The sequence below is a fragment of the Passer domesticus genome, chromosome 22 (assembly GCF_036417665.1).
Source record: "Passer domesticus isolate bPasDom1 chromosome 22, bPasDom1.hap1, whole genome shotgun sequence".
NCBI classification, from domain to species: domain Eukaryota; kingdom Metazoa; phylum Chordata; class Aves; order Passeriformes; family Passeridae; genus Passer; species Passer domesticus.
The window spans coordinates 5,386,003-5,399,531 of record NC_087495.1 but is presented as its reverse complement, the minus strand read 5'-3'; the positions used below and the strand labels follow the sequence as shown (position 1 = coordinate 5,399,531).

At 50.2% G+C, this 13,529-nt stretch overlaps 1 protein-coding gene across 2 annotated transcripts; it reads left to right on the top strand.

Annotated features, from left to right (window-relative positions):
- The first annotated feature begins 840 nt into the window (after positions 1-840).
- LOC135285168 (probable glutamate receptor) lies at positions 841-13,397 on the top strand. Of its 2 annotated transcripts, none has more exons than XM_064397183.1 (11): positions 841-976; positions 2,545-2,656; positions 4,245-4,276; positions 5,260-5,319; positions 6,418-6,597; positions 7,837-8,063; positions 8,327-8,424; positions 8,910-9,127; positions 9,618-9,843; positions 10,280-10,527; positions 11,827-13,397. In XM_064397183.1, exons 2-11 carry the CDS (start codon positions 2,584-2,586, stop codon positions 11,926-11,928), a joined length of 1,464 nt encoding a protein of 487 aa, XP_064253253.1. In that variant the 5' UTR covers positions 841-976; positions 2,545-2,583; the 3' UTR covers positions 11,929-13,397. The 2 variants fall into 2 exon arrangements, with proteins under 2 accessions (XP_064253253.1, XP_064253255.1); XM_064397185.1 differs by having other exon boundaries at positions 844-976; positions 2,548-2,656.
- The last annotated feature ends 132 nt before the right edge of the window (positions 13,398-13,529 follow it).

Below are 13,529 nucleotides of genomic sequence, written 5' to 3'. Positions count from 1 at the left end.
GGCAAGTACATGCAACTTGACAGCTTTGGAAAGTTAATGTTTAAAAGGTCCATTTGTGTCTTCTCAAAGACTGAGTCTCACAATCAGATTATTTTCATCTTTAATTGATTAAGCAATACTTGTTAAAGTAATGTACCTCACAGGAGGCAGGGTCATGTAGCACTTTATAACATTTACCTTCATTCAGACTTTTAACCAACAGTGTCTGGATTTAAATCATTAGGGTACATGTGAAATTTGCCCTCTTGCTTCCAGATTAGTAGCAACCACTTTTACAGCTTGTTTTGTGACACTACATAAGACTGACCATTCATCATGTATTTATTTATTCCCATAAGAGGAATTTATTCCAGCATTTAAGAATTATTTGGAATTTAAGTCAGCAGAAGGTCACAGTTTTGCTCTTCATTCTTCTGCTCTTTCTGTGCATCCTGAGACTCCTGGATGTGGATTTCAGTTCGTTAAATGGTAAAATCTGAAATCCAGAGTCTCCAGATCACGAGCAGTGTGCTGGACATGGCTGGGTGTGGGATTATGGGCTCTGCTCCTCCAGCCTGGCCTTCACGAGCACTGATAATGAACATTCAATTGTGTCCTTCAAAGCTGATTTTGTCTGTGCGATCAACAGGCAGGAAAAACGGGCACAGCTGCTGGGGACAGCTCCAAAGGGAGGAATTTTACAGCAGCACCACAGGACAGAGAGAGAATTCCATGAGCCCTGATGCAGCATCCAGCTGCTGGAGCCAGCAGCTTCCAAAGGCTGTCCTTTGGTGTGGCCTCCTCCTTCCCCGAAGCCCCAGGTGTCCCCTGGTCCAGCTGGCACGCTCAGAGGCCACTCCTCCTCCTCCTCCTCCTCCTCTCCCGGGTATTTAACCCAGCACGGGATGCCCAAGCCTGCAGGATCCTCACTGCTGTGCCAGGCATCCCCAGCAGCTCCCGGACGGACAGACAGACAGACCCACCCAAGGGAGTTACTGTAAGTGAGAAACTGCCTTCAATTCGTGCTCTGCTTCTGGCAAGGGGCAAAGCCTGCTGCCACCAGCTCCTTCCTGGCTTTTTAACCCACACTTGCACCCTGTCTGTGCTCTTAGGTCAGCAGCGTGTTTAACAACTTTCTGTTCAAGCCGATGCCAGCAACACCAGCTCTGATCACTTCGGGGTTTTTTCAGAGGAGACCACTTGAAATCATCACAAAGATTATTTTTGTTGCATGTACCAACTTGTAAGGGAAAAGGAACAGGAATTTAGAGGCTAAACCTACCAGGAAAAGCTCAGCTCCTCCCTGGCTCAGCCTGAAGGCTGCTGCTTCTTTTCCTTTTCTTTTCCCCCATGGTTGATGCAGCTCAGTTTTTGTGCTGCTCTGGCAACAGCCAAGAGCAGCAGCTACTTTGTCTAAAAAGTAGTTGTCTAAGAAGAATAAAGTCAGTGTTTGTTGATTTTCTCAGCTTTTATAGAGATGGGGCAACTGAGAGGTGTTTTAAAAGTTTTTATTCCATTATCAGTCTCTTGTGAGGCACAAGAGATGTAAAACTCAATGCCATTCCATCAGAAGCCAACCTATTTCCTGGTTACAATACAGTGCATCTTTCACACCTCTATTCTCTAAAATATCTGGTCTTTTGGAAGGCCATATGTTGAAACTTGTTGAAATTTGTTTCTAGTTCAACCTCTCTCTCAACAATGTCATCTCTATTTCACAGCTTCCTAAATCAGCACACCTCATCTCAGTATTTGCATACAGATGTGCAAGACTGTATAAGCTTTGTGTCAGGTTTTGAGAATTCTTTACAAATCCATTTCCCACAAGTGTTGGCGGATGTACAGCTCAGATCTCAGCCCTCTCCTCTGGGATCCTTTCACAAGGATCAACATTTTCCCATTTGGCAGGATTTTTTAACAGCAGCAACAACAAAATCAGCATTGAAATTTAACCCGGAAAGAACCTTCTGTGGAGGTTTTAGTTATTTCTCTCATTAGGGAAAATGAATGAGGGAAAGTGCTGAGCTGTAATGCTGGGAGTTTTCATAGGATGCAGGATTGGGAAATTTCCTAAAAGCTGATGAGGTAAGATCACTAAATCCAGTGTTTTCTGAGCATCAGTCAGCCACAAGCAATGACACATGTAGTATATTTTTGCCTACACACTCTCATAAATGGTAAGTTTTCCTGGGCATTTTAAATTTATTTTCTATCATTTCTGGTGTAAGGATGTCCTGTATCTTGTTGGACAACAAATACCATTAAAATATTGCTGCTGCTTCCTCTCCTGTCCTTTCCCTGAGGGAAACCCACAGGGAAAGAACCACCAGTGGGTAAATGCCCTTTTTTAGGTTTGTCACATCCTTTTTGCTGCAGTGGGGGCTTCACCAGAGCCTTTCTTTAGTGTTTGTTCTGGCTGAGCTCAGCAGTGACTGTTTTCAGCTGGAGACTTGGTTTGGAATTGTGGCTCTACAGAAAAAGGAGCAGAAAATCCAGGACAAAGTGATCTCACCCAGTGATGAGGAACTGCAGAACCAGCTTTAACTGCTTGCCTTTCACCTCCAGCAGGAAGGTTCCTGTAGAGCAGCAGGAGTTTCTGCTCCAATGGATAAATCACTTCACTTCACAATCTGTGTGCTTACAGCCCTGCTGCTCCTGAGGGAATCCAGCCAGGCAGGTGAGGAAAAGGACCCAGAAGCTTTGGCTGTGCCCAAACCTGGTTTTATTCTTCTTCAGATCATTCATTCCTTCAGTTTTTACCTGCCAGTTCATGCAGGATTTTATCCTAATCTCAGAATTTACTTTCAAATGGGTTATTAAGAGATTCCCCAGGGCTCACCTGGTGGCTGGGACTTTGTGAGTGCTGCCACCAAGTGCCTTTGATGTCCCCAAGTGTCTTTGATGTCCCCAAGTGCCTTTGCTGCTACAGTTGAAAGCCAGATGACAGAGATGGGGGAAGATGAAAAAAGCCAAGAAAAAGGGTGGGTTTAGGTGTGGTTATTGTGGTTAAAGCTGCACTTCTGTGAGGTTATGGTTCCTTGAGCTGCAGCAAGGTGTGCTGAGGATGGGGGAGAAAACTGAGGGGAGGTGGCCAGTCCTGAGCAGTGCCAGGACCCTCTTCCTCAGGAGCCTCCCTTTGGAAGGCTGGGCAAGCTCAGGGTAGCAGGAGCAAAGAAAAAGCTGATTTTTTTACAGCCCCAGTCTCTTCCTGCAACCGCCAACCTATGGGGAAGGGAGGGATGAGCCCTTCCCTTTGTCCTGTGCTGCTGCAGCCTCCCAGGAGGATTCCCAGGAGGATTCCCAGGATTTCCAGGAGGATTCCCAGCAGAGGCCTTGGTGCTGGGCAGTGTCCCTGCCATGACCTGGGGTTGGTGCTGCAGCCCCATCGCCCCTGGGCCTTTCAGGAGGGCTCACAAAGGGGCTTTGAGCTGGGAGCCCTCAGAAGGCTCTGCTGCCTTCCAAGGAACCCCACGGGGCCTCCAAAAGCTGGGTTTCTAAAGGGAGACAAGAGAACTCCTTTGTGGAGATTTCCAGCCCCCATGGAGAACTGTAGTGGAGAGGGAAAAAACACGTTTTGTTTTACAATAATGTGGAGTTCAGCACAAGGCCAGAATATGCAGCACCAAAGAAGGAAAAATAAATACATAATGAATGAATGTGCTGTTATATTTAGAGAAAAACTCACAGCTTTTGCTTGAAAGAGTGAAAACACCCTGCATTTTTTGGTTTATCTTGAGGGATTTTTGGCTTTTGTGCCGTGAATTCTCTGAGTCCAAGGAGCAATGCTAAGCAGATTCTAGAAGAATCATCCCAAGCAATTAATAAGCAATAGATTGAAAAAATTGTGGTTTTAAGTCTGCATCTCAGATGCAGAACGTGCCAGCAGTAGGGGAAAGGAAGAGTAAGAAAAACCAGTGTCTGGGAAGTGGGTGGTGAGGAACTTTTGGCTTCTCCTCAGGGGAAGATGGGGCTTGGCAGGAGAGGGGGAAGGTCTGGCTGTGTGAGGAAGAAGAGCTGGTGCTGCCCCTCCTCAGGGATGGACTGGCTGTGCAGGAGTCCCTCAGAGGGTGAGGGACATCAGGTGACATCATTAAGTGACATCAGAACCTCCTGCAGCCCCTCTCTGCCTTCTTTTGTGCCCTGGGGGAGGAAACAAAGGGAATTTGGGAGTTGGGGATGATGGTTCTGACTCTCTCAGTGCACTGTGAAATGAGGAGCTGTGAATACAAGCCCCACACAAATCTGATTTTGTTGTGTTTTTCCAGGAGCTGGGAGGAATGATGATGCTGTGGGTAAGGTATGTCTGAGTTCATTAGCGCAGAGCCACTAACGAAGGCGTGGGGCAGATGATCTTACATATTTAATTCAGAAGTAGTGATCAGAATGTAAAATGTTTTTATCTTTAAAGAGTTATTATTTTAAGTACACTGTTCATGGCTGGCTGTGTCTCTATGCTGTTTTTGTTTGTTTATGTGAGGGATTTTTTTGACTGCATTTTTTGTCCAGAGCTCAAAACTCAGTTGTGCCCCAGGGAAGAACCTGCCAGTAGCCCTCTCTTCATGGCTGGTAGAGTTGGGGAACTTGTGATCACAGCTTTCCACTCAAAGCTCATCCCTCAAACCCTTCCATTGCACAGAGAGAATTAAACCAAGACCCTTTGGCTCCTGGAAGGACTGAGGTTTCTTTTGCACATTTTGTACTGCATATATATATTTATATCTTCACACACACATCCTCTCTCTCTGTGTCTAGAAAAATCACCCTGCAATTTTCCAATAAGCAGATACATTAAAGACCAACAAACCTCACAGAATCTGACACTTCACTAGAAAAAGCTACAATTTTCCTGAAGTGGCTTTGATGAGGAATCCTCTCGAGTGGGTGACTGTAAAATTGGAAGATTTATCTTTAACTTCCAGAAATGAATCCACTTTTCCTCTCCTCCTCCTCCTCTCAGGTTTCCCACTGTTCTGTGTCTCCTGGAATTGCTCTCTAATGAGACCTTAATTGGCTGCTAATTCTTTTGTCTGCAGCAGGAACTGGTCCCTTGGGGAGGCTGTACACACCATCTGAAGATGTGCAGCAGCACTTGCAGTGATTTTTGTTTGCACCAGGCAATGAAGTGAAACGCTGTGATTTATTAATTAGTCAGGAAACAGCAGCAGGTTTAGGGCTGGTTTAACCCCCTAAACCTCCCAGGCCACCCCAAAGTAGGGCCCAGCCTGGTGGGGCCATGGTGGCACTTTGAAATCCAAGAGTTCCTCAATTTCTGCTTGGCAGGGCACAGATCCCCGGGGAGCAGGAGAGGGACTTCCAACCCTGACTGTCACAACCATCCTGGTAAGGCCGTGCCAGAGGCAGGGAGCAGCTGGAGCTGCACCTGGCATTTCTTTGATTTATTTTATTGATGTGCAGGGGGGTTTTGGGCTGGCTTTGGCAGGGATGTCCCTGCTCCTGGCAGGGTTTTGGGGGCTGGCTCAGGGCTGTGGAGGTGCCAGCTGCCTGCAGTGGGCACAGGGAGGATTTGGGGGGTGTCACTGGGGGCATAGGGATGTGTCAATGCTCTGGGGGGGCAGCCAGATCCCTCTGCTGGGCTGTACCTGAGGGGCTCAGTTCCCTGAGTGTTTCTGCCCTGAGGTGGGAACAATGTAAAGGTCACACAGGGACAAAAACAGGTATAAAATCCCCCAAATGCATCACCAGGGGCTCCAGACAAGCAGGAGAAGCTGCAGCAGTGAATTTTCTGACCCTGTTGAGTGCCTCGCTTGAGGCTTTGCTGGGCTAAAATGAAAATATTTGGCTTTTAGGCTAAGAGATTTTCACTTACTCCTGTGCTGCCTGTGACCTGCAGGATGCAGCTGCCCTGGGGGTGGTTCATGTCTCCAGGGAATATCTTCCCAGTCTGGAAACAAGGAATTTTATTTATATCAATTTTCTAGGATTTCTCCCCCCTAAAATTCCCAACTTTTTGGGTGGGATAATTCCCCCTTTCCCACCCAAAACTGCAGCAGGAGCCCAATTGCACTAAAGGTGGTGGGGGGGGGGGGTGGTCGGGAATTTTTGGGAAATCCAGGAATGTTGGGAATTCTGGAAATTTTTTGGGGGGAGGCTGTGATAAGAACCTCCTGGTTCAAGGCAGCCCTGGGAATTTCCATGGATTTCACATCCCAAAATTCCCCAAAATAAAAAAAAAATCCTTCCGCAGCCCCACTGGAATTCCGGGAAACTTCAGAAATTTGGGAAATTTTGGGTGGAGAAAAATCCTGGAAAATGTTGATATCAATAATAATAATAATAATAATAAATTAATATAAATAATAATAAAAGAAAAATACAAAAAAAAGGGGGAAAAAAGTGGAGAGGAATAACGGGGCGGGTTTGCCGCGGCCGGGTTTAACCCGCCCTGTGCTGATCTGGGTGTGTGTCCGTCCCTCCCAGGAGGATCCCTACGTGATGGTGAGGGGAGCAGAGCTGGAGGGGTACTGCATGGAGCTGCTGGCAGCCCTGGCGGGGATGCTGCGCTTCCAGTACCGCGTCAGGGTGGTGGGCGACGGCCAGTACGGCGCCGTGGCGGCTGGCGGCAACTGGAGCGGCATGATCGGGGAGATCCTCAGAAGGGTAAGGCCCAGGCTGCTCCTCACCCACCCTGCAGGGGCAGGAGCAGCTCCTGGGGTGGAGGAACTCGGAGTTGTGCTGCCTGGGTTGTGCAGAGGTTGTTTTTGCTCCCATTCCCTGGACCATGCTGGCGGCAATTGGGGCTGCTGCGAATGGCGCACGAACAGGGACGTGGACACCTGTGGGTATTGTGCAAAGGTCCTTTTGGCTTCCTTACCCTCTGCTGGCAGCAATTCAGACTGCTGTACCTGGAGAGGAGAAGGGATGAGCAGCAAGACTGGGAGCTGGGTTTGGCCTGCAGGGATGCAAATACAAGGAGACACAGCCACAGCAGGAAAGTGCTGCTGCAGCCAGGCACTCCCAGGGCTGCCCTTGTCTCTCTCAGTGTTTCTCTGCAGCTTGTGAGACTGTGGCAAAACCTACCCTGAGTTTAACCCTTTGGTGGGATTCATTTCAGTCACATTGGCAATGCCCAGGCTCTTCATGCACATTTCAGCCCATCAGGTGCATTCCCTGTGGCTGATTCTCTGTCACCTGAGACTCATTTCAGTCAGATTGGCAATGCCCAGGCTCTTCATGCACATTTCACCCAGGCAGGTGCATTCTCTGTGGCTAATGTTCTGTCACCTGTGAGGAGCACTTCACTTCAAGCTCTTTGCCCCTCTGAGCTCAGTCTGTGCCCAGCTCTCAGCCAGAGTCAGACTGGAACAGTCTTTTCTCCTGGAGTAAACCCAGCCTAGCTCCTGCTGCAGAAGGAAACCAGATCCAACCAGCACCTCACTGTGAATGATTCCATTCCAATGATTCCCATAGGAAACCTGTCCTGTTCCTTGGGGCTCGTGTCCCAAGGCTGTTGACCTGGAGATGTGAAGCCATTTCTGTGGGAATCTTTAAAATTAGGAGGTTTTGGGAAAGCTGCAAAAGGCAGGCTTTAGAGTCAGTAGAACTATGATTAGAGCTAAGCTGTAAGATTTGTCAGTGGAAAAATTTTATAGGAAGTAGAAAAGTAAGGACAAATAGAATAATGGTTTGTGCATTAATGCTTGTCTAAAATAACTCTCTAAGTTACAAAAAAGCATATCTTGTAAAATATTAGGAAATTCTGAGTTTAATAATGGAGCTCTGTAATAATGGACCACCTGCCCACTCAGCCAGGGAAGCACCTGCTTGAGGGACAGAAATGTCTGAGGGACAGAAATGTTCCCTGGGCTGGTGGCTGATTGGTTTTTGTCTCCTTGGCAGGAGGCTGACATTGCAGTGGCTCCACTGACTGTCACTTCAGCCAGGGAGGAGGTGGTGTCCTTCACCACGCCCTTCCTGCAGACTGGGATTGGGATCCTGCTCCGCAAGGACACGACCTCCCAGGACATGTCCTTCTTCCACTTCCTGTCTCCTTTCAGCAAGGAGACCTGGACAGCTCTTTTATTTGCTTACCTGCTCACGTGCTTCTGCCTCTTCCTTGTCGCCAGGTACAAATGCATTTGTTTCACAGGTTGTGTTCAAGTCAGTGCCTTTCTCACCTATGAAAAAATTAGAAAGTCCCAGGGAGCCTTTTGCTCTGAGGAACCTCCTGTACAGCTCTAGTACAATGGCTAAGAAAGCTTAAACCCTGTCAGATTAAGCCAGCATTACGAGTGGGATCTGCCCATGAAGAATACCAGATCTCTTGATGGGGATTATTTTTATTTTTTCCCCTCTGAATGTCTGGTTTTATCCTGTCATTTTCCCACAGACTGAGCCCCAGTGAATGGAACGAGCCAAAGAGTGAAGAGAACCACTTCACCTTCCTGAACAGCCTCTGGTTTGGAGCAGGAGCACTGGCCCTGCAAGGTGAGCTGGGAGGATGCACCAGGGCAGCTCTGGGAGCAGCAGGGTTTTTAAGATGTTGGTACACCCACATCCTTCTGTGACACTGGGGTGAAAAGCTGTCTTGGCGGGGACACTTGGAGCACTAAACCAGTTTGGGAAGGTGTGAGTATAGACCTGTTGGGCTTGTGAAGGTGGTTGACTCTGGCTGGGGAACATTTTCTGCTGTGTGCCACCATTGCTTGGGGCAATGCCCAGCTGAGCAGGTCGGGCTGCTTTGTACAGAGGATTTTTTTGTACAGCTTTGTGCCACTGCTGCTGTCCAGACCAGCACAGAGGGGTCCTCCAGGCTCAGGCTCTGTGCAGCTGCAGGGCAGGGTCTGCAGTTTGCCTTTATTTAAAGTGAAGTCTGTAACTCAGTCTGCTGGGTCTGCAGCTCTTGGTGTGTCTCTGGCCCCACGTCCCCTCCCGTGTGATTTATGCTGATTTATTGTCTCCCTGTGGTGCAGGTGCCACCCCCCGGCCCCAGGCACTCTCGGTGAGGGTCATTGCTGTGGTCTGGTGGCTCTTCACCCTGGCCCTGCTGGCCGCCTACATCGCCAACTTCACGGCCCTGCTGAGCTCCGGCAGCGAGCAGCTCCCCATCCAGACCTTCGAGGACCTGGTCAAGCAAAGGAACCTGGAGTTTGGGACACTGGAGGGCTCCTCGACTTTCTACTACTTCAAGGTGCAGAGAATCTCCTTGTGCCCACACCCAGGGGCTGTAGAACTGCTGAGCTGGGGCTGAGTCTCACAGCTCAGGCCTTATAAGCCCTACAATGCCCTCTTCACTGTTGGCTCCCTCAGTTTTCCTGGAATACTTCAAATATACAATTATTGTTCAGCCCTTCCTCCACCTCTTCTCACAGGAACGCAGGCACAGAATTCTTATTTTCATTCTGAATTCTCCTTTAAAAATCTCTCTACTCTTCAGGGGCTGCCTTTGTGTACCTCGGGCAGCAGGTGACACTTGTACCCCTGTGTGATGCTTGTCCCCAGTGTTGGGGACAATCTGTGCTTGCAGGGCTTCACACATGGTTTAAGTGCTCTTCTTCTCCAAACCGTTTTATAGCCCTTGCACATACAGGCAAATTTTAATTTTTTTGGTGGTTGACACTTGGATTTTGTGACACTTGGGTTTGGCATTTGAGTTTGACGCTTGGATTTCTGGGCCGCAGAACTCCAAGAACCCCATCCACCAGATGATCTATGAGTACATGGAGAAGAGGAGGGAGCACGTGCTGGTCAAGACCTACCAGGAGGCCGTGCAGCGCGTGATGGACTCCAACTACGCCTTCATCGGCGAGTCCATCTCGCAGGACCTGGCGGCCGCCCGCCACTGCAACCTCATCAGGGCCCCCGAGGTCATTGGGGCCCGTGGCTTCGGCATTGCCACCACCCAGGGTGAGTCCCTGTCCCCTCTGCTGCCCCACTCCTCCCTGGGACAGCAGCGGGCCAGAGCCACCACTGCTGGCAGGGTGACCAGAGTGAAAACGCTGCTGCCGGGGTCACTGCTCTGTGGGGAGTTAGCACTGGCTCTCACTTTGGACTCTAGTGCACAAATATTCCATCTCCTGGTGGCCTTGGCCCCAGGAATGCAGATCCCCTAATGCAATGAGCAGGGGACAGTCTGCTCATGTTCCTCCCAAAGCACCTTCACTCTGCCCTTATCCTCCATGTGTAGCCACCCTCTGTGGCCAGGGCAGGATGTTGTTAGCCAGGAAAAGCCTTTGGCTGGTGGGGCTGTGTTCGGTGACACCTCTGACCCCTTTAACAACATTTAACTAAACCATGGCTGGGAGCTCTGCCATCCTCCCCTCTCTCCTCTCCCGCTGCCCAGCATCCCCCTGGACCAAGCCTCTGTCCATCGCCGTGCTCAAGCTGCGCGAGTCGGGCGACCTGGACTACCTGAGGAACAAGTGGTGGGAGAGCAGCTGCCTGCGCCAGAGCCGGGAGCGCTGGGGGCCGCTGGAGCCGCCGGCCCTGGGGGGTCTCTTCCTCACCCTGGGCATCGGCCTCGCCCTCGGCATCCTCGCCGCCCTGGCCGAGCTCTCCAGCAGCAGCCGCCGCGCCGCCGCGCACGCCAAGGTGGGCCCCGGCTGCTGCCCCAGGTTTTGTCCTTCCCCATGTCCCTCCTTCCTCCATGGTGGGCCCTGGCTCCTGCTCTGAGCCCCATCCTGTGTCCCTGTGTCCCTCCTTCCACCAAGGTGGGCCCTGCACCTTGTCTTGTGTCCCCGTGTCCCTCCTTCCACCAAGGTGGGCCCTAGCTCCTGCTCCAGGTCCTGTCCAGCCCCATGTCCCTCCTTCCACCAAGGTGGGCCCTGGCTCCTGCTCTGAACCCCATCCTGTGTCCCCGTGTTCCTCCTTCCACCAAGGTGGGCCCCAACTCCTGCTCCAGGTCCTGTCCTGTGTCCCTGTGTCCCTCCTTTCTCCAAGGTGGGCCCTGTACCTTGTCCTGTTTCCCTGGTGTCCCTCCTTCCACCAAGGTGGGCCCTGGCTCCTGCTCTGAGCCCCATCCTTACATCCCTGTGTCCCTCCTTCCTCCAAGGTGAGCCCTGCACCTTGTCCTGCCTCCCCTGTGCCCCTCTTTCTACCAAGGTGGGCCCTGCACCTTGTCCTGTGTCCCTGTGTCCCTCCTTCCACCTAGGTGGGCCCTGGCTCCTGCTCCAGGTCCTGTCCTGCCCCATGTCCCTCCTTCCACCAAGGTGGGCCCTGGCTCCTGCTCTGAGCCCCATCCTGCCTCTCCGTGTCCCCCTTCCATCAAGGTGGGCCCTGCACCTTGTCCTGCTTCCCTGTGTCCCTCCTTTCTCCAAGGTGGGCCCTGGCTCCTGCATTTAATCCTGTCCTGTCCCCTGTATCCCTCCTTTCACTGAAGTGGGCCCTGCATCTTGTCCTGTCCCCTGTGTCCTTCCTGCATCAGCATTTCCACCCTGCTCTTGGTTTTCTAAGGAAAGCTGTGCAGGGGTAAGAGGAGGCTGTGCAGTCACTTGTTAAAGTGCCAGAATTTCACAGCTTGGGCTGTGGGATGGGCTTGTAGCATGAACGGCATAAATACAATATATAGAAATAAAATAAACCCCAGCACCCCTTTCACCCCACCAGAAAAAAAAAAATTAAATCACATTCCCTGAACTCCCAAGGCAGCCAAACTGCATTCCACTGCCCTGGGTGTTAGAGACGACAGTAAATGATCCTTAATGAGTTCATTCCCAGTGGTGGCTGTTCTTCAGTCATTAAGACAAGGAAAACACACACACAGTGCAACCGCACCAGTGTCCCAGTGTGCCCCTTGGTGCTCCTGCTCTCCAGCCCTCCCAACGTGCACATGGAAAAGATGGATCCACAGAACAACCCACCCACAGCCTTGTCTCCCCCTTTCTTTTTCAGAAATCTTGCTGCTCTGTTTTCACAGAAGAAATCTGCACTCGTCTACGCATAAAAGGAGCCGCCAGACAAAGCCAGGAGACGTCAGGGAAGGCAAATGCTTGAGGAGCTTTTGCTGTGCTAGGGTTGTGCCATGTCCTAGGAGCTGTATCAGCGTAGGAAGATGTTTTTCTGCTAGTCTAGAGTGTTAGTTTGCTAATTACACACACACACAGCACTTCTGGAGTGGTGGTGGAGCTGCAGACACAAGGAAATTAAGTGGCTTGCAAGAATTTAAACTGATAAGGGCTAGAGTGGAACTGTGACAAATGGACAAACTGGAGCAGAGCTGGCCAGGATGGTGGATCCATGGTTAGGTTTGAAGTTCACCCTGTAAGTCCATCAAGGCCTGTAGGAGGAAGTGACTGGGGACAGGTTAATGTGAAGCCTCTGCTACTAATTCCTGTGTGAGGAGCAGTCGTGGAACATTAAAGCTCTTGTCTGTCTCTTGTAATCAGGAACAGCAGCTTAAGCATTGCAGCTATAAATAGCCTCACCCTGAGCAGGAGGGGCTGGTCCCTGGGAAGGTAATTCCTGGATCAGAAGTGACACTGCTGCTGGGTAACCCCAAACAGGCTGCACCTCAAACCCCAGAAAGGGAGCCCCTGCCACCAAGGAACCACCTGAGCTAAGAAATGCCAGGCAGGGCTTGTCCTTTGTCCCTTCCCATCACAGGATAAGGGCCACTGGTGGGTGACAGAGAATTTTTGTTCTTGTTGCCCAAGAATTGAGGATTGAAGTGGAAATCCATCAGTACCAGAGCAGGGAAGGAGTGTAGGGATGAGTCAAACACAGCACAGCCCCAGCTCCCCTGCAAGGGGAGATGTGAGGGTGTTTTGCATCACTCTCCTGCTCTCAAACAATGCTGAAGTTCAGGGGAACAGCTTTCTCAGCTGCAGGCTAAACACCTTCCTCATTAAGCTGTTTTCCCTTTCAGAGCTGGGATGACTGAGGCATTTAAGTGTTAGGGCAAATTGGTGGTGAAATCACTCCATTTATGAACTGCACAGCTGAAGGAGGGAAAAACCAAATTGGGTTCCTTGGGAATGGCTGTAATTGCACTGCAGGAACAAAGCCACCAATCCTTGTCAGTCCCAGCAGGGAGAACTGAAGGGAACAGAAACCAAGGAGGCTCAGGCTGGGAATTTATGGCTGATCCTAAATCCAGCACTGCACATTCCCTGGGAGGGGAACTTGGTGAGACTCAAGCTTCCAGCTGCTGTGAAGGAATTCCAGCTGCAGGACTCCCTCCTTCATCCCTCCTGCTAATGGGAACAAACAAGGGGTTAGGAATTCCAGGTGTTGGGAAACCAGGGCTGGTCCTTAACTCAGACTGCAACAGCCCTGGCTCTGTCACAGCCTGAGCAAAATTGTGGGGTGAGAAGGTGGATCAGCCCTTCCATCAACTGAGCTGCACAGAGCAGGAGAGCTTTAGGTAAGTCTAAAAGCTGAAAATGCAACATCAGAAAATGCAACGTCAGGTTCACTTAGCAGTTAAAAACTATTTGGTAGGTGCTGTGTCACTGCTGGCAGAGTAGGCAGAGATGTATAAAAAAGGTTTCATTGACATTTAAATATATTTCTATATGAATGTCTCACAGAACAAAAAAATAAAGTCTTTTCATCACAAATACTGCAGCATTAAAATAAACACTTACCAAAATAAA